Source organism: Opisthocomus hoazin, chromosome 17, assembly GCF_030867145.1.
Source record: "Opisthocomus hoazin isolate bOpiHoa1 chromosome 17, bOpiHoa1.hap1, whole genome shotgun sequence".
Classification (NCBI taxonomy): Eukaryota; Metazoa; Chordata; class Aves; order Opisthocomiformes; family Opisthocomidae; genus Opisthocomus; species Opisthocomus hoazin.
This window is the reverse complement of record NC_134430.1, coordinates 2,124,555-2,152,382: the sequence shown is the minus strand read 5'-3', so window position 1 is coordinate 2,152,382 and position 27,828 is coordinate 2,124,555. Positions and strand designations below refer to the sequence as shown.

General features: G+C 48.3%; 1 protein-coding gene across 2 annotated transcripts in view; it reads right to left on the bottom strand.

Moving 5' to 3' along the window:
* The window catches only part of CSMD2 (CUB and Sushi multiple domains 2), a 306,819-nt gene that overhangs the window by 125,478 nt on the left and 153,513 nt on the right, over window positions 1-27,828 (bottom strand). The window contains exons 11-13 of one of the 2 annotated variants that reach the window (XM_075437890.1): window positions 22,156-22,259; window positions 17,093-17,205; window positions 8,616-8,798 (exon numbers count right to left, since the gene is read on the bottom strand). The exons of the other annotated variant lie outside the window; for it this stretch is intronic. Coding sequence (XP_075294005.1) covers window positions 8,616-8,798; window positions 17,093-17,205; window positions 22,156-22,259 — 400 coding nt within the window. The remainder of the gene's footprint in view (window positions 1-8,615; window positions 8,799-17,092; window positions 17,206-22,155; window positions 22,260-27,828) is intronic. 2 annotated transcript variants of the gene reach the window in all.

The window sequence follows — 27,828 nt, the reverse complement described above, 5'->3', positions numbered from 1 at the left end:
CCGAACACGGAGGCATCCAATGTTTGCTCACCAGCACGGCTGCTCGCTTCTGTGCAGCACAACAACTCCGCCCGGAGCAAACTCTGCGCTTCTCTGCTCAGTCTAAGCGCAACTTGCTTCTCCTCTTCTGCCTTCAGAAGATCCTGCCGGCTCACCGACGGCCTCGCTTCTCCCGCGAGGCAGCCCCGCTGGCCCCAGGCTCCATCCCTGCTCCTCCTGCACGTGAGGATCCAGGGCCGAGCCCGGGAGAGGGCACACCTGCAAGGCATGGGAACGGGAAAGGCACCAGGTTCAGGGGCTGGAAACCAAGCAGGGGATCACTGTAGTAATTTCAGTCTCCACGGAAACAAAGAAAATCCTGACTACTCTCTCAGCTTTTAGACACCATTCCCACAGACTCTGACCACTTGGGAGAGAGCCTGAAGACAGTAACGGATAGGCATAGCTTGGTGATGGGCTGGAAAAACAGGACCTCAGCAGGAGCCTGGTTAAGAACCGGCATGCCTCACCCGGGTAAGCACACGTCCCGAATAGCCAACGGTGCTGGAAGCTCAGGGCGCTGCTCAAGCTGCGAAGCAAAGCGCTTCACATTTTGTATTTTCTTCTTTACGTATCTGCTGTTTCAATAAATACTTCTGCATCGCAATGCATTTTCCTTCTTAAAACCCTGAGGCACCAACAGGGCAAGTGGGAGGTGAGGGAAAGGAATCTAGACCAAATATTAACTGGAAGAACTTTTTTTGTATTTCAGAGCAACACAACTCTTCAGCTTGCTCTGATGGAGTAGCTGTCACTGCCAGCATGCCGCTAAGCGGGGGCAGGAGAGCAGGTATGTTCAGAATAATGAAAAATAGGCATGGTTTGAGTACCAGATCTTGAGGAAAATATCATCAGTGAACTTAAAATAGACTGCGTAAGAGCCTCTGTGCATGTGAAAGGGCACTACAATACCAAAGCAGGTTTCATTTCTACCCACTCAAAACAGGAGCAGGGATTGAGTTACCAGGAGTAAGAGAAGTTGCTTAAACTTACTGGAAGATGCTGATCCCCACTAGGCCAGTGTTGGGCTGCTTGTCTGCCATGGGTCCTGCAGCCATCTGCTATTCAGGAGGAGCTCCCAGGCTTCTGCACACAGGCGAGATCCTTCCCCGTGTGCCCCTGTTTCTTCCAAGGGAACTCTCCCCCTCCCTGCGGTCTCTCCTGGGAGTCGGTGGCGGTGTCCGCAAGCAGCCGGCAGTTTAACTGTCACTTTTTGGGAAAAGCCCCAAAGCACAGAATCATAGAAAGCAGTCTCATGGTCTCGTTCTCTGCCTCTCCCCTTTTGCTCCTCCGTGGTTTAGCAGAGCATCCTTCCTCCACTGCAGCGCTCGGAGCCGTCTCCCAACCGCCGCGACACATTCGTCTCCTGGGGCTGGAAGCTGCCACAGGCTGGGGCCGGACTTGACGCCCCACACAGTCCCACGGTCGCGGCACACCGGGTGTGCGAAGGACGACGGCTCTGACACCGGAACGGGCAAAGCACCCTGAAGCGCGTAACTGCAGCGGGGGTGACGGGAGCTGCACACCGGGGATCAGGTGCAGCAGGGAGCGTGGGGTGGGCTCAGCCACACGCAAAGCTCTGCTCATGGGGAGCAATGGAGAGAGCCTGAACGACAAACCTGCACGCACCAACCCACCTGCAAACTGGAAACGCCCCACTGCAGCCGCCTCAACGCCAGCCCCACAGGTAAAGCGTAAAAGTAAAATAAGGCAGGCGTAAGGGAACTTCTCTGCAGAGCAGACTGAAGACGACAACGTAACCCACACTGCATTCCCATTTTCTGGATATAGAGATAGGGGAAGGGGATAGAGCCAACCACCTCGCCCAATAAAACCAGTAAGTGTCATTTCAGATTCAGACTCACGTAAAGAGAACCAACCCACCATCCTGAGCAACTGCTGTCAGGAATACGGACAGACACCTTGGCACAGGACAGCTCATTTGCAGCAGCACGAGACCCTAACCTGGGTACCAGTTCAGCTGATCCAGTCAGGGAACAGGCACGGAGACAACCCCATAAACCGCACGCTCCTGCTCCGCGCCGAGAGCAGCGGGGAGCCCCTCTGCCGAGCTGCGTGCCCAGCGCCGGGGCCCGGTGCGCGTCCCACCCCTCACCCCCCAGCTCCGCCACACGCAGGCTCGCGCCCGGGGAGCGTCCCTGTCGAGGGCCGGAGAACCGGCCGCGTCTGCTGGGCCACCACCGCGCCTCGCACCCTCCGGCCTCAGCACTTCTCGCTGAACCAGGCCTGCTGCACAAGCACCCCAAGCCCCTCAATTTGTTGGGAACCAAGAGAACACACGAAGCAGCAGCTCACAGCAGGAGACTCTTTCTTCTGGCTCTGCAACCGCCAGACAGAACTCACTGACAACCACCAAGGAGAAAACAGGCTCTGGTCTGAGCCGGGCGGGTGTCAGCTTTCCTCAGGGATCGACACCAAGGGAAACGTCCTAACTCCACGGACAAGTGGCATGCTGGAAGACACAGGGCTTGTTTGAGACAACTCTCAAGGAAGAGCAGAAGGGACTGGTTAAGCAGCCCCCTTTTAAAGTCACAGAAGGGAAAATGGAAAATTTTCATATAGGTCACAGCAAAAAAAGTGGCTGGGGAGTTCGTGGGGGACAGTTACAATCCAATTTATTGTAATTAAGAAGGTGCTTAAGTGCTTTCCTGCCCAGCACCGCACTTCAGCCTGTACGTCTACTTAAGCAAGCATTTACATCTCAGTGCTCTGCTAACTGGGGCTGCAATGCAGAACAAGGGCTCCGAGGGAAGTGCCCTGCTTAAAATTAAGAAGGGAATGGTCTTACATGGCTGCAACCGTGAAACAAGGTTGTTAACAAAAGCTACAAATCCCACATGTACACAGAGATCATGGTAATCCTGCCTTCATCTAATTTCCTTCCCTTACTGCCAGAGAAAGGCTGGATCTCGGCGGCTCAGGGGAACGGCCTGAAGATAAGGAGCATTTCGCCACATTTCGGTTTGCTGCTCCGAACCCAGCTCGGATGAAGGGCAAGCAGAAGGAGGTAATGGGTCCTGCAGGACACCCATGGGTCGCTTGCAGCCGACAAGCCCAGGGTGCACCCAGCTGCTTTGCCAAGGCTGGAGCCGACGTGTTTCGGGAGGTGAAGGCGAGCCACCAGTTCCCTTCCCCAACCTTTCTGGCAGAGATAGTCATGGTGCCTCTCTGCCAATGTATCAGGAAAATCGTGTCAGGGTGCTTCATAAAAGCATGAATCAAAAAAACAAAAAAACCTCACATGGCAAAACAGCTTGGAGATAAGAATTAACAGAATCCCTACGCTTCTTCCAAAATGCACTGAATGCAACTGCATCTACTAGCAGATACACAAGCTGAATGTTAGCTAGAAAAAGAAAACCTGTTTACAGCAAGACAGAGAAACATTCTGTGAGCTAATGTAAACTGCTCCACCAGCACTGCAAAAAGTAAGAGGAATTAAGAATAAAAGAAATACCATGAAGAGCAAACGATGGCTCAGGTTTCACTGGAAGAACAAGAGCCTATGCTACAGTTCAGGAGTCTAAAAAACTCCCTTTCAATGAAAAAAAATCTCAGTTCCTTTAAAAGAAAATTTTCTGGAATTTCTGATTAAAGAATTATTGGACAATAAGGGCTCATTCAGATCACCTTCTCTGTCCGCCTCCAGAATACAGACTGTGAAACAATTCCTGCCTCCCAGAGGTCTCCAGAAAGGAGTATCCAATCTCAATTTGGAAGTGTTTAGGTAGGAAGAACTCACCAACTGCCTTCAGCAGGCTGCTCCAAGGGTTAACTACTCTGTTAAAAAGCTATTATTTTTAAAAAGGCAAACTAGGCTTTTACTATTTCTAACCTGAGACACACTTTTCTCCAAATTACTCTTCACAGGGAAGGCTCCATAGGTTGCTGCGAATAGTGGGCAGGAAGAGAAGCAAAGAGAAGAAAGAAAGAAAGAGAAAGAAAATAATGACCAACTGACAATTTAATTTAGAGCTAAATGAAAAACTTGTCAAGTGATATGAAATTACATGGTTCTTCTCAGTACGTTGCTGGGAAAACATCTATTGCATTTTGCATTTCCAGCTCGTAATTCTGACTGTTTGTACCAGACAGTGCCCACAAAAGGTCGGCCACTCCGCTCAAAACTAAAATTCGCACTCTTTGCACCGAGGAGCGAACTTTATTCAGCAGGCAGAACAGGCCACTATGGGATGAACAAAAGAAAAAAAAAAAAAAAGAGTAATTACCACTAAGGAGAAGAGAGATTTTATACTGCTATGATGGAAAATCAGATGTTTCAAAGACTGGAAAAATGCACAAAACCCACAGTGCCTCCGAAGAGGCCGACGGCGTTCATGCCGTGCGCCTCGCGGCAGGACGGGGCTCAGCCGGCTCAAAGACAGCTCTCGCCAACGCCAGGGCTCTCGCTGGCGCTCGGTTCGGTCCGGGAGCCATCGCGCTGCCTGCGCCAGGGCAGTGCCCATCGGCAGCGGGCACCGGGCTGCTGCTCCCCGGCGCTCCGGTACATCACAGCGACCGCGAGGAGCAACGGGTTGCGGGTGAGGTTTTCCAGTGAACAAGAAGGGAAGAAAGCATAACACCTGCTCCAAGGCCAGAGAAGAAAGCACACAATTTAACATAATTTCAATTGGAAATGCTTTGGGAAATGCCTTCTGCTCTGTTTCGAGGAACATTATGCATGCCTACTGCTCTAAGCAGGTCTGTAATTCAAAAAGAATTTAGGTAACGCAACAAAATGACAGTTGCTGGAAACTAATGAAGATCCCAAACCAAGACCAGAGCAAGACCAAGACTCCTGTACCGACTACCAGATCAACAGACATGAGGTGTCTGGCGGAGTCCAGCAGCACCCTGGAGCAGCACAGCTCCAAGCACAGCCCCCCCAGCCAAACGGACGCACGTACAGACACAGACGTGCCCGGGTATTTACCCTCAGGCTCCAACCCCCCAGTTCAGCGCAGGAGCCCCCACCCCCAGGTTTGCTTGATGCATTGCAGTCACTGACACAAAACATTACGCACATTCTACGTTGTATTTACCTTTAGAACACGACGGGTCCACAAAACTTGAAGTTTGCAAGTCTGAGATCAATGAAATCAGAAAATGAGTTCTTTTCAGCAATGACCCTCCCAGAGCAACCAGCATAGGACACTCCAAACAAGGCAAAACTTCGCCTTTAGTCAGTGAGACGGTTACAGATGACGTATATTGTCATGACCATTTATGCCATAATTATCCATCACATAAAATGACGGCATCATTTGGCACAAGTCAGCCATTCAGCTAAGGTGCAGGACTAAAGTCAGGAGCTGTAGGTCACAGGCCCCCAGGGACAGGGCTGCAGGCAGGAGGAGGAGGAGGGAGCGGAAGGCGAGCTGCTGGAGAGGAATAGCAAAGAGCCTTGCTAAGACTTACTGCACTGCTGCAGAAAGCCTCCGAGAGCACTGTGGCCCTGCAGAGGGGATGTCAGCTCTTCCCCCTCCTTAGCAAGGAAACATCAACCTTGGGAAACAAATTTTGGTCATAGAAAACGTTTTGTAGCAGGGCTTTCCACTGCAACAGTTCACATAAAATTCAGATAATGAGTTTTGCCCCCTATACACGAGTATGTTTAAACAGCAATTCCAACCATGTATTTTAAAGTTATGGCACTGCTGAACTGCCCTGCTCCCTGACTATGTCTACCCAGTCTTTCATCATCATTCTCACTGCAGTATCTGAACAACTCACCAGCTTCCCGTTATAGCTGTAATTATGGGCTGGTTCCCCATTCATAAGCCTAATAACCTCCTCAACCACAGGTAAGAGTACACTTCAGTTTGAATATTATATCCCTTATGAGTTCCTCCCATCAGAGCAGAAACTTCATCTAAACAGCAGAACGGTTTTCCTTAGGTAACATTTATCCACCTGACATCTCCTAAGCCCATTCTGCCAACCTTCGAGACTTCAACAAGACCAAACATAGCTCTGTACGAGAGCGACGGTTGGGGTTATCCTGGGTTAGGAGAACTGCCTTAGCCTTTGACAGACATCACAGTTCTCTAACTTGGAAAACACAAGTGTCAGAGCGAACAACAGCAACTACGAAGCTGATTCAAGCACTGTGAGGTGCTGAAGAACAGGGAGGAAGAGAGGTCTTTGACACCCAGTCGTCACTGACACCCAGACACCCACGTCGCACAGCAGCAGGCAGCAAGCTCTGAGCAGACACGGACGGACGACTGTGCCACCCCACCCAGCTACAGCACTACAGGTTCCCAGGCTCCAGCGCAGCTGTTTCAGGTAAGGGGTTTGCAGAAGACATGCCCTAAGACATCTCGCAAAGTTTCTCAGGTGCCCTAGGCGTTCACCCCAGATGGCTACGGGACGCAGTGACGACAGAGGGGGAAGATGGCAGGTCTGTCAGCACGGAGGCACAGACAGTCCCGAATTCAGAACCCGTTGCAATAAGCAGATGCATTACTTAAATGGTTTGTGTTGCTTTGTCATCGAAGCCCCAGGAAATGAGTTCTCCACAATAAATCCTGCCTGCTCATAAATCACTCGCTTGGGACAGCAGGATGCACCATAGCGCGCTGTTTAATCTCCGTCTGCATTTGTCACGCGTTCGCAGCTGAATCAGAAGCACTGAATTGTTTGCATATTCCAACTATTGGCACATAAATCAGGTTACCTTATTTCCCCACCTCATGCCCGATGCATATAATGGACTCCTAACATTTACAGAGAGTTGTTGCTAATCCCACTGCAGATTTCATGCCAGGTTACGCCTTTTGTCATCTCACCTCTTCTGATCCATGCACACTAACATGATGCTGCCTAGAAGAAAGGCAGGGGAAGAACGTGTAGAAAGGGCTGTGAAATACTTTTTGCATTACCTACGTGTTGCCTTGTTGCTTCATAAATATCCAAAGCTGGAGGGCCACAGAGAACAGACTACAACGGCATTATTTTAATGAAAAGATTCATGCCTGTGCTATGCTTTACATGGACTGCTGATTTGGGCTTGGTTTGATGCCCCTGCTCAGTATCCATCTACAAAAAAAAAAACCAAAACACTCTACCGGAAAGTCTCCTTTCTATACAGCTATGATCAAATCCTCTCCTACAAGGCACACACTACGGGTTTAGGCTCACTGCAAACTGTCAGCAAGAACCCAAATGAAACCATCATCTGAACTTTTTGGAAATGAAAAAAAACCCCAACAACTTCTGACGCTAAGCACAGAAATGGTCTAACACTTCCCACTTTGAAGATAGCCAGGGAAACTCCATTTCCCTCCTCAGCACCTTGAGCTGATTTGCTTCTAGAGAAACCCAGGCAGGGGTCGTGGCACCTGGACAAGGCAAAACTCACGCAGTAATGGCTCCCGTTCCTCGAGCAGCCATCCTCAGAGCTTCAATCTGTCTTTGAAAAGAAAGGCACTCACTTGGCACTGCTGTCCCACGCCCTCCCACCAACGGCCCGCGCAGGGACGCCAACGGCCCCACTCCCCCCCGCTCCCCCGAGCCCAGGTTCAGCTCTGCAGTACCGGGGTTTGCTCCCTCCAGCCTGTGCCATCGCTCGGGCACAGATCAAGTCCTGCCACACTACAAAGCAGCACTTGGTCCTGGAGCATCCAATGCCAGCCTATCTACCTGCATAGTGAACACACACTTCTAAAAATTCACATTTCTGTTTTCTCCCCATCCGTTTTCCCCACGCTCTTGTCCTCTGTCTGTTGCTCAGCCGAATTCTCCCTTCCTAATTTTTTGTTAGGTTCGGTCTCACCCCTCTACACCACAGCATCTGCTCAAAGGCACAGACTTTGTATCCAGCTAAGCAGAGATGAGACAAAAAGAGGAGTCTGCTTGTCACCAGCTGTGGAAAACAGACACACTGCTGTGAGTTTTCGAAATGTTCAAATACAACATTGTTAACGAGTGAAGTTTCAGAGAACAGCAGATTGCCTAACGCATCTTCGAAGGACTTTGACACCATTAAAACCCAACGGGCACTGTGGCTGCAACTTCCATTTATATCTGAAAACTTTATCCTTAGTCACTACTGCAAGCATAATATCCTACTTCTGCTGAGAACTCCTGCAACAAATTAAAAATTGAGGTCCAGCAGCAGGGAACCTGAACATTGTCAGTTAATGAAGGAAAATTAAATGGCCAAAAATAGAATCACATTTTAAATACTGTGTGTGTTTGTGTGTCCACGCCTCCTGCCCAGGACACCAAAGCCCGACTGTCTCTCCGGAAGGGACCTGACCCGGAGCGCCGGGAGGGCAGAGGGGCAGAGCAGAGAGCACGCAGTCCCAGTGCAGGCCCAAGTCTCCGACCAGACGCTGCTCCCCGCCGCACAGCCCTTCGCCGCCGCGAGCAGAGCCACACCGAACTCTCCCCGCGGCTGCAGGCAAGCGAAGCTGCAGCCTGGTGCCGTCTCGGCCACCCCGAGTCCTTGCCCCAGCCCGGGTACCAAGCACGGAGCACACGCACACTGTTTCCACGACCACCTCACCACGCGTTGAAGGTGTTTTAGAGCCGTCTCCTCACTGACTTACAAACACAAACTGGTTTCTGAGCAGACCACTGGCTACTCTTTTGGCAGGTTATTGTTTTCTGTCCCTTCAACTCAAAGGCAGGCTGGCACTCAAACTTCAAACTGTCCCCGTGGTGAAACGTGGATCCTTCTCTCCTGCCGTAGGCTGGGATCCCGGGATCACCGCAGCTCCCTTGGTCAATCTCTGAAAGAAAGAAAAGAGAAGTTGCACGGGGGAAGGCTCTGACGCCGAGCTGGCGCCGTGCCCGCCGTACGGGCGCTCCGGCAAAGACATCGCGTCACCCCCGAGGGAGCGCCGGTCCCCTCCGCACCGGCTCACACGGGCCGGGGGCCGCAGCCGCGCAGAACGCACCCAAGATCTGCCTTTACCGCAGGAATTTCACCACTGTCACCAAAAGGCCCTAACAACCTCTCCTAGCTGCTGCTTCACCCTTAAATTAATCACAACTAAAGGAAAAACTCCGCCGTGCCCGAGGAGACCCTACTCTGCATCTGCTTCAGGACTCCTTCAGAAGCAGGCAGATCACGTCTCGCTGAACTGGAGCAGACCTTCGGCTCCTTTGGCAAAGGGGACACAGTTGGGGTGTCTGCGGGACTGCCACGTCTGCTGTCTCCCCCTCCCCCTGTCTCCATGTCTCCGTGTGGTCCCGAAGCAGACAGCTGACACCGTGTTGCAGGGAAACACGCAGTTACTCTCTCGCTGCGCCTGCATTTGGACTTGAAGTAAATCATGGACACAGTTTTCTGTTCTCTTCTGCTCCGTGCAACTTCATTTCACAGGGGTCCCCTGCTCTGTACCCCTATTAACCGGGAAACTTCATTCCTTTGCAGCCTCCTTAGTGCTCCCACACTATTTCTCTGCTTCACATTCAGCTCATCTTTCACGTTCTCTGGTTTTTATCCCCATCATCTGTGATCAGCCTCGCTGTCTTTTCTCCCCGTTTTCAATTTCTTACACCAAATTGGAAACTTCTTTTACGACACTTTCTTTACAGAGGAAAATCACATAATCCAAGATTTGCATTACTCCATCTAATATTCCAATTTGGTTTGAAGAACAACAAGCACCTCATTATTATTCTGACTTCAGGCCACTTAGATACAGGTGTATTTTGAATGGAAGTCACAAGAAGGCACCTGGCTTCTGCTACTGCTGTGTGCATCTCGAACTAAAAAGTCACTGTCAGGTAATGAAGCATCCCCCAAATAATTTAACATAAATTAATATTAATATTAAAGTTTTCAGGAAATAGATTTCTTTTTTTGCCTGTCAGTGAAAACAGTTTGCCAGGATTTACTTATCTTCCTGCAGGCTTTGAAAATCCAAATGTTTAAGATTTGCACTTGCATACAAGGGACAAAAAAACAACACAGTTGGAATTCTGAAAGTAGCACCGAGCTGTACATTACTCTCCAAAAAAAAAAAGCAGGGGAGAAGTAGTGCAAATCATAAAAGAAAATTCAGCTTTAAAACTCAAGAAAAAGTAATGAGATCAAAGGGCAGCGTGCATATTTTAAACCTGTATCACTGTGCCTTGACAGAGACAGCAGAAACTGGCAACGTTTTCCGCCACAAGTCAACAGCCTTTCAAAATTCATTTTTCTTCTTCCCTTCCTTCCCACACCTTGAAGTCCTGAAACACAGCATTAGCAAGTAACACTGATGGCAAGCTGTCCCGCAAGGTGCCTTTCACCCAGCGTCTCCAGTTCTTGCTGTCACCGAGCCTGCAACGTTGGGTGCCCTGGGGAAGGCGACGTTGATGTCCCACAGCACCCTGGTCGCTGGTCTTCGCTCAGAAGGAGATGGACACCAACGTACGTCACCCCAGCCATCTCTTCAACCAACGCACACAGGGTTCTTTTCCACCCAGCACCAGCAAAGCTCCAAAACACACAGCCACACAACGTATTCCTGCCCTCACCAGATGCCAGACAGGGAGCTCTGTCCTCCTAAAGCCCAAGGGAGTTTTGCCATCAGGTCTGGCAACGCTGAGATGCCATCACCGACCCAAAGAGCTTCCCTCTGCCCGCATCGGTGGCTCCGGAGGGATGGTGGCCACAGGGACTCCACCACGGGGCCACAGGCAGACATGTTAAGCTGCTCCAGCTACTGCAGAAGCCAAAGGGAGCTACCAGGGTCCACATATTCACTGCTTTTGTAAAAGGAGGACATGCTCAGACTACCAGATACTCAGAAAACACGCAGCCAAGCAAAGGAAAATAACTCCCTTTCGGCCCTCTGCTGAGAAGGAATAAAGGGAAGAGCGATGCTCTCGAGGCGCTGACGGAATGGTCCCCTCCCTCCCAGGGCTCCCCCCTCGCTCCGGGGCTTGTGCAGTCCTTCTCTGTCCCGCTGCCCGACCCCAGCTGGAGCATCCCTACAGCCGTGTGAAATCACAGGCTTAAGAATGGGAGAGAAATGAAGAATTAGAGCCCACGTTTTCCACCATGCACTTGATCTCCTTGTTAGCAGCAGGCAAACAGAGCTAGCACATTTTATTACATTAGAGAGGTGAAAAACGAAATTTCTGTCCTGAGAAAATCCCTTGGTTCCTAGATTTCTTTTCATACACAGTAAAATTCATGTAATATTTAGCAGGGCAGAAATTTCAAAAATGAATGATTCAGAAATATCAAAACACGTTACTTCAGTAAGATTGAAACATTTCTCCTGATGAATGTTTAAGTAAAATCACTTCCACATTAGAATAATAAAAGTCAAAACTAAACAGGAACATCTAAATCAAGTGTTTTGACATTATTTAAATGAAACAAGTCGAAATGAATCTTTCAAAACTTCTCCATCAAATATTACATCATGCAGATAAGATTTTGACAGAACAGCATTTTCTGGCAGAAAACGTTTCACCAGAACCTTGTCCCCAGCTCTTTAAGCCGTCTGTCTTCTGGCGGTGGGTGGGTGCCGGGGGTCCCCACGCCCCGCGCCGAGGCGGCTGCCGCCGTTGCCAAGTGGCTAACGGGAGCGGGCAGCTCGGGGAGCACTGGCCCTCGGCCCCCATCCTTCACGCAGCCGCCCACCCCGCTGCAGGCACCCACCACGCCGGCCGCTCCGCTCCGGGGGGTTCTGCTCCTGCCTGGCCCAGCTCTGGAGGAAAAGGAGGATTTCGGAGCTGCAAGCACCGTGTTAGCAACACTCCAGTTTCTGGGGAAAATATCCACAAGATGTGGGATTTGTGAGTGCTCAGAGGCCATACCCGAGGAAATCACACACGCGTTACCTCTGGTCAGAAGAGACCCTCAGGAGGACACTTCACCTCATCCAAGCTATTTCGTGCCCCTGTTAACTTTACTAATGAAAGCTAATCGTACGCATCCGAAGGAACCAGGACCAGGGCGTTTCTATTGCTTAATTCTTTTTGTTGATTCCAACAATGAGGAAAAAATGATATAAAAAGGAAATAAGATGAGGAAGAGAGGATATAACCTAGAAGGAAAGCCCCTTCTTACTGCGCATCTTTGCCACATCCCCCCCATCTAAAACCACTGTTGCCAGGCAAATGCAGAAGCTGACTCTAGCAGGCTCATTGAAACCACGTGGTATAACATCAAATCCCTCCCACTAAGGTTTATACGAGACTTAAATACCAATAACGTGACCCTGAGAGCAGTTCAGGTCAACACATCATAAGCGAAAAGCCCTCACGTCTGTTGGTTCAGCAGTATTTCAGCACTAGTGTTTCATGACATGAGTCAATACAGTTCATGGAAAAGCAGAATAGGAAAGATATAAACAGTTAAGTTTTCTGACAGACTTCCACTGCTGACAATATCGAGGGAGTTAGGTAATGTAGAACCTAAAAATAAATACGTACATACACGTAATCAATGACAACCACCTACATGTTATCCGGGCTGGTCAGTGAAACCCGAGCGCGTTTCGCCAGACAAACCCAAAGCCAGTGCTCCACGCCAGGGAGCTCCGAGAGCTCCCTCTGTGCAACACCAGTTCCAGACAGGTGTACTTCTGCCCCAAGTCTCCCAGGATCAGGCCACGTGAGACGTTACTGTTTATTCTCAATTCATGAGCATGCAGGCACCTATATAGCGAGTTCTGTATCCACACGTAACGTCTGTGTAAAATCCAACGTGGAAACCCAGCAAGCTCATCCGCCCAAACACCCTGGGCGGCAGTGACTGGATTAAAACCAGAAAGGTCAGCAGAGGAAATCCTCAGGCTCCAGCTCTGCAGAGCTCCTAAGCCTCTTAGCACCATGGGGCTACATTTCAGTTCTAAAGCTGAGCTCTCCACAGCCAAACACTTCGTCAGCATTTCGACGACAGTAAATATTGTTTAATCATCCCCTGCCTGCAGCGTGCTGCTGGTTCAGAACATGGACCTTAGTCAGCTCTACCCAAACTAACCCAACTCCAACAGAAATCCAAACTAGATTAGCGTGTGTGTATAAATCTAGTTCTAATTTTAAATTACTATTTTGTATTAAAAATATAAAAATATAAATGTAAGACTAAATGAAAATCTGGCTTTGCTATATTTTTTCATGTTTTAATATTTCTGTCTCTTACCACAGAATTTTCTGTTACTGATTTACTTTTACACTATTGCTTCTAATAACCTCAAGCTCACCAGAACAGAAACACGTTTTTCTCCACACCTCCCCTGTGAGGAAGACCAAGCATCTTCAGTCCACCGACGGGGAACATAACTGCAGAAGGACTGTGGGTAAGATTACGGGAGTCTGAATCCTCTTCAGTGGACCCCAAATCTCTCAAGAACTTTTGAGAATGTTACCTGAAGGAGTTAGTTACTCCCGACCGTTTCAAGAGGTTGACCTGGGAACTTCCAAGGAACCATTACGACAGCTGTGGAAGGCACCAGGCTGTGCTACGGAGTCATCTGAGATTAAAGAAGGGAGACGACCTCCAGGAGCCCAGGAGGCCGTAAGACCTCTCACAAGTCAAGTACGAAATTGCAGTATCAAGCAGCTCGCTGTAGTTGGGAGAAAGCAAAGATTTTCTCCAGCAAAGTGGAGCTTAATACAAATTTCTCCTGACAAGCACTGGAAGCCCAGAAACATTGTTCCCTATTATGAGAGAATATCTGTTTAAACGGATGAAAGTGGCTGCAGTTGAGACATCGGAGATTTAGAAGTAATCTTCATGAACATTAATGAGCCAGACCCTCAGCTGGTAAAGCCTGACACAGCTTAACTGAAAATCAATGCTGCCACACTGATTTACACCCGCTGAGCGTTTGTTCCAAAGGCATCCAATCTCGCAATGCGGGTTTGGAAAAACCTGCACCCAGACACCTCGTGTTCTGTACGCTCTTCCCGGTGCCAACGTGCTCTCTCTTTACTCACTAGTGCGGCAAAAGCACCCGGTTGGCTCCCTCTCCTCAGGAATCCTACATTAAAAGTCTGATGGCGTGTTGCCCTCCTCAGCAGGTTCCTTCCACCAGGTCCTTCAATCTGTGCATCAATAAATCTCTGAGGTGCAACCGTTTCACCACTAGCAACAGGCTTTATGACTGCACGGCACTTAAAACATACACTGAAACGTACACGTTTTAGGATAGATGGCTATTTAAACATACTCTAAAAGCAATACTCTGCCCTTCTATTAGGCAGATTTTTGGTCTTGACTTTATATAGCTCCATTAGCTGTAATTTTCCTCTTGCAATTAGGAGGAAACGTGGCCATAAAGTTGATACTGAAACTTGCTAGGAACTTGCATATAATTTCATAATGTATTTGCCAAGTGCTAATTGCCTCTTACTTAAATGTCTCTTGCTTTGCAACTCAAAGCATTTGCAAAAACTAAAAGACTTTTATGGACCTGGCTGATCAGAGGTTAGCTTAACCTCAGGGCAGCACCGGCACGGACCTTAGGCACGCAGTGTATTTCTTTCTTCACGTACAAATCCATCTTGCAAGGTCAGTGAGCTGCTCTACAAGAACTGCAAGGATGCCAAGAAAAAGAGAAATGATTTGAGCGACGGGCAGAGAGTATCCCCTACTTCTAACACACGCAGAGGACAGACACTGCCCAGAGAAGGGGCCCTCCTTTAGGGCTCATCGGGGGACCGCAGAGCCAGAACACCTTTTTTCCTCCTTCCCTAGGAGGTTAGGGACATACAAGAGTATAGCTGTCCAGGTAAAGCCAACGAGCAGGGAAGGGAGAAGCACATTTGACATGGGAAGCTCCACACACCAGGAGTCCAAAGCATGACTGGTAACGGTGATCCCCAAACCGAGGGACGAGGTCGCAGGGAGCGAGAGCAGCTCAGCCCTGCTATAGATCAAGCTACCAGTAACGCCGAAGCAAGCCAGAGGAGGGGAAAGCCAAGCTCCTTATAGATCCAAAGTTCACAGAAGATGAACAACAGCGTGAGGAAGTCCCTGTATCATGCGCTTGGCAACTTTATGTGCTATGCGATAGGGTGAGCATAAGATTTATCAGGAGACTGAAAGAACATGTCCACATTGCCCTTTGGATGAGGTTACCAAACCCAACAGGATCTCCAAGCAGAGCTGGAGAGCCCTTTCACCTCCCCGCAGAAAGCCTCTGCCAGCCTGCCAAGAATCAGCCGCAGACAAACGTGGCAGGAGGAGCTGCTCACAGCTACCGCACAGAGCCGGCTTTCACGCCGGTACAGTCGCAGCCAGTAAGACTGAAATCGTACTTAGGGCTACAAGGATGGTGAGGGGACTGGAGCATCTCCCCTACGAGGAGAGGTTGAGGGAACTGGGCTTGTTCAGCCTGGAGAAGAGAAGGCTGCGAGGGGACCTTATAAATGCCTACAAATATCTCAAGGGTGGGTGTCAGGAGGATGGGGCCAAGATCTTTTCAGTGGTGCCCAGTGACAGGACAAGGGGCAATGGGCACAAACTAAGGCACAGGAAGTTCCGTCTGAACATGAGGAAGAACTTCTTCCCTCTGAGGGTGACGGAGCACTGGAACAGGCTGCCCAGGGAGGTTGTGGAGTCTCCTTCTCTGGAGATATTCAAGACCCACCTGGACAAGATCCTGTGCAGCCTACTGTAGGTGACCCTGCTTCGGCAGGGGGGTTGGACTAGATGACCCACAGAGGTCCCTTCCAACCCCTACTATTCTGTGTGATTCTGTGATTCTGTACCGTTCAGATGCTCCCCAGACAGTCAGGCTGGATCTGCCTTTTCCTTCTTTCAGTTCTATTATCTCTCATCTGTATGTGTGTCTGACTTCTCTGCTGACCTGGTCCTGCAATCTTGTAAATACTCCAGCATCACAAGCCAGTGCCCCCTTCCCGGCTCTGCTCAGCCTCTGCCCAGACAGGCGGGCGTTTACTCACGCTGGGTTTGCTGGGAGGTCAGGTCCCTTCAGTCTGCCAAGTGCTGTTATTCCAGCATCAATCAGCAGCACTACTGCGGGCAGGTCCTGGCCTGAACACAACATGACGCTTCCCTGAAACATGGCGAGTCCCAGGGAGACACTTCTAAAAATGAACGAATGTTAATCTGCATTTAGGGCCCTGGAAAGAAACAGTTTGATTCAAATGTCACTGCTGACACCCCGACCTTTCCAGGATCAGCCCCCATGTCTAGGTGAAGATCTGTGGGCCTGCTTTTAGGCATCAGAGCCGAAAGGGTAAGCCATCCCTGGCATCAGCAGGGCACAGAGAAAACTGAAAGGCATTCAAGTGCCGTGAAACGAGATTCAGGATGACAACAAACCCAAAAAGAAGCTGACATCTAAGTGCAAGTGCTCTTGTGTGTCTGCGCTGGCGGCTGCACCACCAAAACGAGCTCCCCGTCCGCGGGCGCGAGGCTGTCCGAGGAGGACAGAGAGCACGTTCTTCAGAGCAGTGCCTGCTGAGGAAGCCATGGACCCTCGGTGCTCACAGCAACACTTCGACACAAGATGGAGATTTCAGGAGGAATCTGAAATCAATTCTGACCAGGAATCTAAGCAAAGCTTCAGCTAGAACCACCAGTCACTTACACAGAGGGAATGCTTTTCCATCACACCCTCTCTAACTTTGCAAATACCTACGACCATGGTAAACACAGCAGCTTATGGCAGAGTTCAGCACTCATCTCCTAATGCATTTCATGAGGTTCTTTCGAAAAATCGCACCGTTAACTTCTATTTCATTTGTAATACTTCAGACTAGTCCAAGTTTAAAGCAGTTGACACCACTGATCTACTGGAACCACTGATTACTTGATCTCATTTTCTCCCGCTGACACAGTCTGTTGCCATCAGCTGAAACGCACCAACTCTTTTCCAACAAAGCAGCTGACATGGAAATGAAGCATCACCCACCCAGCCTGCTTTCATGGAAAAGAAATCGTGAAAGCTGCTCTTATCGGAGCAAATCTTCAGTTTTAAGAAAAATCTGCAGAGCTTCAATAGATTTAGAGTCGCTTCTTTCTCTCTTTTCTCCCAAACAACTGTACCCATCTCAGCCCCGATCCTTTCAGACAGGTAAATTCCGAGCGAGACGCCTGGATTACCTTCATACGTCGCTTTGAATCCCAGCAAGTTGCTGACGCTGTCTGTCTGGAAGAGAAGCCACATCTGGTGGTGGGTGCTAACGATCAGATCAGGGACTGTGGTGCCTGTCAAGCTGCAAAAATAAACAAGTAAACCGCCTGTACATCTCCCCGAACTTATTTTCCCACCAAAATAAAGGCCAAATATAACTCGGTGGGAGCAGAACATAACAAAGGCAGTGCCAACACAATTAATAACCCCACAACGGAACACTGCCCAAAAACCCGACAGATCTTCAAGACTGATGAGCCTCTCCGTGTGTTTCTGCGTACTACCTGCGCAGTCAGTCTTCTACCACAGCTGAGGGCCTGAAAGTTACTATTATCATCACCATAATAATTACAATTTAGTATCATCATTACAATATATTATCCAGCATCAAGAGTAATCATTTCCTTTCTCACAGAAGCAGAACACAAGCAAACAACATTCCCAGAACCCATATCGGTGACTGAATCCTCTTCACTGCCTTTAGAGACATTTTCTGGTATTACAAAAATTTACTTTCAACATATTCTCTGCTCCATTTCTATCCTGACAGAGAAGTTCCCACAAAAATCTCAAACCACCTCCAAACCCTGGAAGACAGGGCGCAAGCCTCAAACCTGCTGAACGTCCCGTGAGCCCTTGCAAAGTGCCTCTAATCCAGGCAGCACGGGGTGATCAGGACACTGCCTGCCCTTCAGCGGTGCTCCCAGGAGAGCTGAAGAGATTTAGAAAAATGTCACCAATACATCCCTATTAATGAGCCGTGTGTGGCTCGTTCAGCCTTTGGGATTAATCACCTCGTGGGGGTTCAACACAGCTTTAGAGCTTTATCCCGCGCCCACACGCGCACCGGCGTGGGCAGTTACACACACCCAAGTGCCCTCCCTGAGCACAGCTCCTTCGCTTCCCTCTGCTTCAGAAAACAGAGTAACTGCGTGGGAAGGGAGCGTTACTACAGGAGTATGAGTGTTACGTTGCCTGTCTTAGTGGCAGTGTTTAATGTTGTTATTATGCTATTCCTGCTAAAGTATAATCTATGATAAATTTATAAATTACCTTAAGTGTGACTACTGCAAGTGGATAGGTGGGGGTTTTTTTCCTGTAATGTTTGCTTAAATCTAAATACATACATATGTATAGATAGGCTTCTGCCTGGCACCGTTCTCAAGTACAATAGCAGCACCTGAAAGACTCCTTGATAAAATTGATCCCCAAGCTCTCCAGGCAGAATTACTGCAAACCAGTACTGCAAGGGAACAAACCCAGCAGCTGTGTGTTGACAGCATCCTCTGAATAAACCTAACTCGCAACCTCCAGGCGTAACTGCTGCAATTCCCAGTTTCCTGGGTAATTGGAGACAGTATGGCTGGTCTGGCAATTACTCTTTGTTTAGAGTCAAATCAAACGACTGCTTGAAGGGCTGGACTAGTTATTCTGCTCGCTTGACATTCTCAACACCAGCTATCGGCCAAGGGCCAGGTTCTTTCCAACAGCCTTACAGGTGTCTGTAGTAAATGGGACCAACCTGGCCATGCACACCTAACTCTCCTCCCCATCCTAGAGACTTTCACCATCACATACACACCAGGGTCTACCGCAGCACCTGGCAGCAGCCACCGCTCACGCCTCGGCCGTGGAATCTGGTGAGTGTGAAATCTGGTGAGAGTGGTTTTCCTGAAATCACATTCACGTCCCCCAAGTCCATCAGAGCTCCCAGTTCTGCCCCCACTTTTGCTCTGTTATTCCTTGGACCTGCATCAGAAACTTTACTGTTCCCAGGGTGCTGGTAAATTGAGAAGTAATCTTGCTTTAATGACTGTTTCACATCCAGAGCGTTCGACGGGGAGTGCAGAAGAAGTGCTATTGTTGATTCTTCTCAAGTTATTTCAGCAGCAGACAGGCAGGAATGAGGAACATTCCAAGAGAAAAACCTTCAGAAAAAGGGGCTTCAGTTTTTGCATGCTTTCCCATTCCACTGTAACAAGCTGAATGATTGATACGGGTGCTTGTTACTTCAGGGAATAAAATCCTCTCTGCAAGTCAGAAAGCTCAGCCTAACAATCTGTTCTGTTCTCCGAGATGCGTTTCACAGGGATGTGAGTGAGACTGGAGACAAATGGTCCCTCCTCCCTCAGCTTGGGATCACGTCTGCTGCTATGCAAGTCAATTCAAATGTATTTCTTGATTTGAAAGGCTGCAGGACCGAGTTCCTCTTGAGTAGCTGAGAATAAGCGAAGAGTAGTGAGAAAATTGGAACTCATATCTTTGACAGGGTTAGGTTTCTGCACATTGATTCCTCCAAAGAAACTCCAGCTTGTATCCAACGGATATCCAGCCTGTGCCGTGAATTCAGCTGACAGCAGGTAAGCGGGCAGCAGCCGCTGAGGAAAGTTGTTTGTGGACTTTCAACCGCGTTCATTACAAATGGAGTATTTCTGTGGTCTTCATGCCTCTTCCACATTTCATTAGTTTTCAATTTATCCTCCCAGATCAAAAATAAACATAAACAAATTCTCCTGCTAGGATTAGCATCGGCAATTTAATGGGAAGCCCTCCTGCAGTAGGAGAGGACACCACACGCTACATCTTGCGCAGTCTCAGATTTCCAAATGTGCACTAGCAAGGTGATGAGTAGCTAATATAGAGTGAGAAAATATGGAATGATTAAAATCAAAACTATGAAAAACTTCGTGGGCTTTAGGCAAACAAAGAGGATGGAATGAGAAACCATTTCAGCAGGTCATTACAAACTACTCCCCTGGCAGCAATTTGCACATTTTGACCAATCAGCTGTGAAGTGCTCTGTGACACTTTAATTACAAACACTCCTGCAATTATCAGACTTTATATGTATATACACTGCAGGTTAGAGTTCCTGACCTGAGTATCACCGGTGTTCATGTTCTGAAAAGAAATGTACAGGGAAATAAACCTCAGAGAAACAGATTTTGGAAAGGCAAGCAAACATAAAGACAAGTGAAAATGGAGTGGGAGGCTGATTCATGTGGAAAAACAAATGAAGAGGAGGAATTCAAAAACACAGTATGAAATACTCTCTACCAGTTGGAAAGAGTACAACAGCTCTGCTAGAGTAGCTTTTGGAGAGTTGTTTGCTCCCAAACATTTTTTTATTAGGTAGAAAAGAAGGAAGTTTTTCAAGTTAAGACACTAGAGCTGGACGCTGGTGGCCCTGGTTCCAGCACCCCGTCCATCACTTCATATATTCCTTCTGAATGTCACGGTGACTCCTCCCTGCTTCTGCTCCAGTGCTCGGCCCCGCAAATGCCCTTGAGACACCTGAGACTCCGGCCCACACCGCGGGCTTACATCTTCACTCGCAAGAGGCAAACGATACCCCGACACGGCAAGCAGGCACGCTGCCAGAGGTGGTCAGGATCGGCACATGTGGCTCTGAGCTCTAGGGTATGGAGCAAAACACCTACCACCTACCTACAGAACTTCAGGCAAGCAGCACACCCTTGCATTATCCAAGGTACAGCACCCTGAGGTCTCCAACAGTTTTTAAATTTTGGGTTTCCATAAAGCTAGACAGTATTTTACTTTAATGGTTCAGAGAAGCTATAGTAGAATCATTGTTTCTTCAGTACAGTGGATTTGAATGATATACAATTATCACAACTACATTTGAATGATACACAAATTGATTTCCCACTGACCCTTCAGAAAGGAACAGAGAGACTTTACTGGAGGAAGAGCAAACACAAGCCATTAACATCAGCAGGCTAACGAGAGTAAGCAGCCTTCTGAAAGATGATCAACGCTCAGTCTGTTTCAACTGTGGCATTTTCTAGAGGTTATTGCGAAAGATCCTGACTTACCCCTACGCTACACACGGATCCTCTCGCACTACAACCACTTCCTTTGCACGGAGCAGATTCAGAGTGGAGCTCACTGTGCATGCAAAACTACCATTCAGCGAGACACCAGCGCTCAAAGGGGGAAGCACCTCTCTGTGGTCCGCACACCGACTGCCACTCTCCATCCCAACTCTGCGCTCCCAGCACATGCCTTCCTCAGAGCAGCCAAGTGCTCTCACCAACCTCCAAACTGCCTAAAAAACAGCAGACACCAGAAACTGATGCTTACATGCTGTAAAACACAGGGATCAGGGAAAACCCTTGCCTTCAATCTACTAACCCACATGTTCCTTTGCATCATTCTGACTGACACACTCCTTCCAACTGAAACCAGAACTGCCTCCGGTTATCAAGCACTGAGTAGGAGATGGCAAATGCCAACACAGAGCCCATTTCCCTTTTATTCCCGGTATTAGCTGCACTAGAACATAAAGCACTTGGTCTTCAAATCTTCAAAAACAATAGACTGACAAAACAGCAATTCCATATTCTAAAAACCAGCAACATCAGAGATGCCATCTCTTCCTTCAGCACAGTTAGATTGGCCCTGTATTGGTCCAATGCCCTTTCTTCACAACTAAAATTGAAAAAAAAAAAAAAAAAATCAAAAAACAACCCCAAACAACCAAAACACCCAAACATTTAGTTGAGAAACACTGATCTAGGATGGCCTAGAAGGAAAGTAGGACTATCTGCTACTTTAAATGCAGTAAAATGTAAATGTAAAATGCTCAGGATGTCACTCAGAGGTAACGGATTCACAGCCACTTGGCACTGTGAAAAACGACCGCACGCGAAGGACAGCACAGGAGAGAGAAATCCAGACAGTTCTCAGTTTCTGCCTGATCTGCGTTTACTCTTGTGCCCGAACTTTAATCTGTTCCCTCAGCTCCCCGGGCTCAGCCTCCCTCTTAGGGGCCCTGACAAAGGCCGTTCAAGTGAAGCAAAGAGGGAAGAGCCCTTCTGTCAGCTGAAGCCTGACAGAATGTGACGAGGGCAGAGCACACCAGGCAGAGTCAGCTCCCCCCCGCCGCCCAGCAGCACACAAACCCGCTGGCGAGGCACCGCAGGCAGACCGGGACCCTGCACCCACACACACCGCCCGCAGCCAACGCTCCCGCGTGGATTTCCCACGGGACAAGGGACATGCTACTTACACGTAAAGCACAGTTTTCTGGTCTCCGACTTGTCCGCCATCACCCACTGTCAGAGTGTCATATCCTCTTTCTAGTTCAAATTCTTCAAAGGTGAGTTTGATAACCTGGCGAAGATGCAGCATGTTAATATGAATCAACAGCCACGGCAGCCAGCAGATCCTCTTGTCGTCTTTATTTATCTGTTTGTCCATCGAGAAGCAATTTATAAGACCATTAATATCTTCAGGACATCACCAAAGGTGACCGTCCTCGCTTTTAATAGCGCTGTAGCACTTCTCAGACAGATTGAGCTCTTACTGAAATTACCTCTCAGATTTTTCTGCTTTATCTATTGATTTTCTAGATGACTTTATTGATAAAGATATGTGTGTTGGGGTTTCAGCATGCTTTTTTTCACCACGAACCGCTACCGTTTCTTTCATAAACCTGAGCTTATGGTGATGGATTTGAATGTGCACAGAGGCAGCGGGTTTGTTACCTACGGTGCAGCAGAGAGTCTGTCTTTGCTCTGTGTTGCTCAGAAAGTTCCCCTGGTTTTCAGCAGCTTCTGTCAGACCAAGAAAGGCTTTATGTGAATTACCCCTGGGGTAGCTGTCTGCAGACACAACCATCATCAGATCTGTCCACAGCTGTTCTGCTCCTGTGTTTTCTCTCCAGCTCGATCCAAACCTTCCACCCCCACTCGATTTGGGCAGCCTCTACGTATCATCCAGGAGCAGAGGTCCACAGCAGCCGAGAGCTTTGTGTTCCGAGTCTCTGCTGCTTTCAAAATCTCTGATTTTCAAATAGCTGAGAACTACAACGCGATTTAGGGGCTAAAGGTCCTTAATCCAGCCTCGGACAGGGTGGACAAACAGAAAAGGAAGAGAGCTTAATTTGCACAAGCACTTTACATCCACAACACCAGGAGCAATCAACGGCAACTCTGTTTCTCTGAGCTTTCTAACTGAGGGGATCCAGGAAATCCCATGCACACCTGAATGCATCCAGACCTTTGTACCTGTGCCTGTGAATACATTAGATTTCCTAACTCTTAACAGACTAACTTACCAAATTTAGTTTCACCCTACTTTTTGCTGTATCACACAACACAGAAGTTATCAACAGCAATTAACGTGAAAGGACCTATGTGTGTACCGAGGAGCATGGACACGCGATGCCACCCTGCGCCTCTTGACTTGGGACAAGGAAGCAAGGCCCAGGAAAACAAGAATCTGTGTCTTGTAATTTCTTGCCTGTTATAAAAGCAGCATCCCCTGCCTGTGGGCAACCACAGGGGGATAAAAGTCCCAAAGTTAAAATCAAAAGCAATAATTATTGTGTTAAATGCCAGCATGCTTCTACAGCCTCTTCAAGGCTTGTACGGACTCTCTAGGAAGCTGACAACATTTTTCTGTCACAAGCTGCTCAACTTCAACCCCTGAAGAAAACCCTGATCAGACAGACGTTGAATGGCTTGAGTGTTCTTTAAAAAATAACGGGTGTAGACATAGTTCGGACTGAATTATCATGTGCTACCATCTTCTACATATAAATGCAATTAACGCTTGTCAACTGCACAGAAAAGCAAACCAGGTATGTTAGCAGTGACACTCTGAGAATGGGGTATTACCCCAAAGTCCCAGGACTGCGCCACAGGAACCTGTGTGCTACTTCATAGCAGTCTGGAACCATTAATTTTAGTAGCAGTACCAAAATATTAACCCATGCAGATTATTATTAAACCATGTAATGATGGAATAATGTAATTAATACAAAGAACACAGTGCTGTAAAACGGCACACACCATTAGTTAAAATCACTCATTCAAGTAAACTCCATTCTGAGGAGTGTGACCCTAATTAACTAACTAATTACATTCTAGGATACTGCAGCCTTGTGGCACAGGAACAGGATGCTGAATACAATATTTATTTATCCATTTTCCTATTTTCTTTTTGGTCTGAAAGCTGAAAATTATTTCGTGATTCATTAAACAACCAGAGCCCTACCAGCACAGACAAACAGAGGGATGACACAAAACCTCAATTTTGCGCTGCTGAAGTGACAGGAAGCAATTAGCAAAGTCAAGAAAACAGGCTGGAATATGACACCTGATTCGAAGGCTTTGTGCTGCAAAGTGATTTGAAGTGCGGTCACATTCACAGGAAAAAACCCACAATAACTCTCTCCATGGAGAGCAGCACCTCTTGCAGTTATATTCAAATGCTTTACAAGCGCACATTACTCACTTCCCCCGCGCCCTCCCCTGTCCCCAGCATCTGTCTCCATTTGGGATGAATCATCCCCTGGAGGGGCCCATCGCTCTCCACGATGACACAGGCAGCTTGGACAGAGCTTTATTTGGCGAGCTAGACTGCAGGTGAGAGCAACCACAGGAGACATATCAACCAGTAACAGCCATTATGTCAGGCAGGTTCAGCAATAGTTTCGATGCAAATTCCCCAATTATCATACGTGTTTCTCAGTTCCCAAGTGATTTATTTTTCCACTGTGGTTGAAATTAATTCCCATGGCACTGGGGACCAGCAAAAAACCTACATACCCTGAGTATGCCCCAAATAGGTTTGATGTCACCCTCTGTATAGGAAATAATTCCAAGTTGTCAACTGAAAAGCACTATGCCCTTCATACTGTTTATGTAGGTTTCTGAGCAAACTTCGAGGGGATTATGTAGTTCAGCGAATCTGGCTCACAGTTCTTTTCCAAATATAGAACAGATGACTTGCAAATGAGTTCTAAATTCAGCTTCTTGGTTTTCCCATTGCTCATATTAAAAGCTTCATATAACAGGACCCGATCCAAAGACCACTCAAGTCAATAAAAAGATTACCACTGACTTCAGCAGGCTTCAGCTCAGGCCCATAATGCTTTTTATCTTCAAAGTATTTTACAGGCTTTTTAATTAATTCATCTTCAATCCTCCCCTCACCCGTGCTGGGGAATGTGCGACGATGAGATCATCCCCTTCGCACACAACGGTGACGGGAGCCAGGGGGGTGAATTCCCCAGTTTAGCAACATGTTTCTAACACGGGCTGCGCCTTACACGAGCCAGAGTTTTAGGGGCACTTTTCAGAGGCAGCACTCTATGACCTGCTAGGTAGGAACACCAGCGACCGAGCTGGCACTCGAACTCGCACACCAGCATCTCCCAGCGCTATGCTGGGTTACGGGCATGCGAGCTGCCGCACTGCCCTACGCAGCCAGCCTCCGGAGCGGTCTGCTGGACAGAAGAACCCGTCCGTGCTGTGAATCTGCTCGCCCTTCTGTATTTTCATCCATCAGATACGCTCCTGTCTGCACAACCTTCATTTCTGGAGCCTTAATGAGATCTCTGAACAGCAGAAAGCCCTAAGGGCAAGTGATTTGCTTCCACCACTTCCCATCTTCCCAAGGAGCGCTGGAGCGAAGGCTGCGCCTCGCCGGGGCTCCCGGGGCCATGCCCGCCACGCAGCCGCACCGGGCTGCAGCGCCCGGCAGCGCGAGCAGGCCAAGCACTGCGCCAGGAACAAGCAGGCACAGCAGCGGCTTTCCCAAAACAATCAGTGCGTTCCTCTCAGCCTTCCCTGCTTCAAAGAGGCGGGTGAAGAGTTTTTCCCTACCTGTAAATTACACTTCCAGGACGAAACATCCAAAACCCAGAAACCCTTTATAAACTGGTATTACTAATACACTATTTGTCGCTTCCAAGAAAAAGAAAATGGCAGGCTCTTTACACAGTTAAGCTGCCGATTTGACCAGCCTATCCTTATTTTTGTTGTGCTACACCTCTTCACAGCATACGATGCTGCAGCCCATGGAGCACAAACTCCAGTTTGTTGTGCTATTGAATCTCTGCTCCAAGTTGGTAAGTATTGAAATCAAAGGATTTTACCAATTTCAATCCCTTTTATAAAAGGTGAGGATCAGGACTTGCAGATTCTGTTTTCTCATCAACAGTTTATTATTACACAGGTTTAAAAGCTGAGAAGGAAGCTAACCAGGGGAAGAGCAGAAACCTTCTGTGAGCAGAAATCCACAGAGACAGCAAGTTTTTGAAAAATGAGACCATCTGCCCAGGAAGCTAACAAAAGGAGAAGCTTGTCCCATCCCACTGCTGAAGGAAAGCAGAGAAAGTTTGTGCACAAGGCTGGCAGAAAAGCAAATGAACAGAGCTGAAGATTAGACTCCGAACACTCAACACGACAGCAATGTGACAAAGGGTCAATGAAACAGTGGACACGGCCCCGAAGCATCTCTTGGCAATTGACTGCCACCTCCTCTTCACAATTTGTACCAGAAAACCCAAATGGAAGTGTCTGCCTTCATAACACCCAGCACGTGTCTACATCTAGCTCACTGCAACTTCTTTCCAAACACAGAGGACTAGTTTATCTACACAAAACCCGGATTTTGCTGATCTTTGTAAGACAAAGATGCACAAAAACACAGGTACGTGTAGGACGGATCCCACAGCCTAGGATGCTGAGGTATTCAATAGCCTGCCCATGCCCAGGCAATGGACACCCAAGGGTCTGCAGGCCACCGGCTGCAAACCACAGCTGACACCTAAGCAGTAATAGCTGCTGTGCCACGTGGTCTGTTCTCCACTTGCACATTATCCTGATGAAGGAGAACCTCCTGGGTCTGATTAACCAGTAAATCACTCCCAATAAATCAGTGCTGAAAAATATCCTGATTCCACACTCCGGTTTCCTGGAATTTGGGTCATTACTACAATCCCGTGCAGCCAAACCAAGACATCCGCTGGATGAAACGACCAGCTAATGACAGCCCTTAAAATACAAACTCATTCTGAAACTGGAACACAGGAATACTCCTCATTAAAACCATAATCCCCCAGCAATCTGCACTTATTAAAGGCTCGAATGGAGGTCAATGGGGAGGGAGCAGCAGAACCCACCAGGGTCTCCAGCCAGCCCCAGCTCCGGCCAGCGAGGCAGAGGGAGGCGAGAGCAGAAGGCGCCGTCCCCTCAGCAGCAGCGAGCAGGCTACAACAGAGGGTGCTTGCCAGCATTTCTGCAGACCGTAACAATTTCTAGCAAAAGATGAGATCCTGGGATATTAACATGTTTGTGAAATGCCTTCCTCGGATGAGCGGCAAAAGGCAGAGTGCCAAAACACAGGACTGTCCAGAGGCAAGGACCCAGGCACAACTGAGAGAATAAACCCATGAGCTCAGTGCCTTGGCATGCAAAGTTTGATCATGAGCTAATGGAGATGATGTTAGTAGGAACCCAGAGACTAAAAGGAATGAAATTTCTTGTCTTCTGAGAGCAGAAAATGGTGAATAACACCTCAGAAAGTCTATTTTGAGCTACACAAAGTAATTTTTATGTTCCCATACAGATCTGGAGGAGAGGAACTGGCTGAGTTTGCGGGGCTGGAAAAAGCTGCCAGGCACTGAACATTGCCCTCCCTGGGCCAGCGGAAAATGGAAAGGACTTGATCTTACAAAGGCCAAGGCACTCAAGCTTGTTCTCTACATGGTCAGTGACAACAGACTCAAATCACACATGCAGACCAGTAAATCCCCACCAACCTACCCCTCTTCCAAAGCTCAGTGAACACAGAAGACCTGCTTATAAATTTACAACACTGCATAAACAGCAGCAGATAGAACCATGCCTCCCTCCTCGCCTGCCCTCTGCCCTTTGCGGGGTGAAAGTCC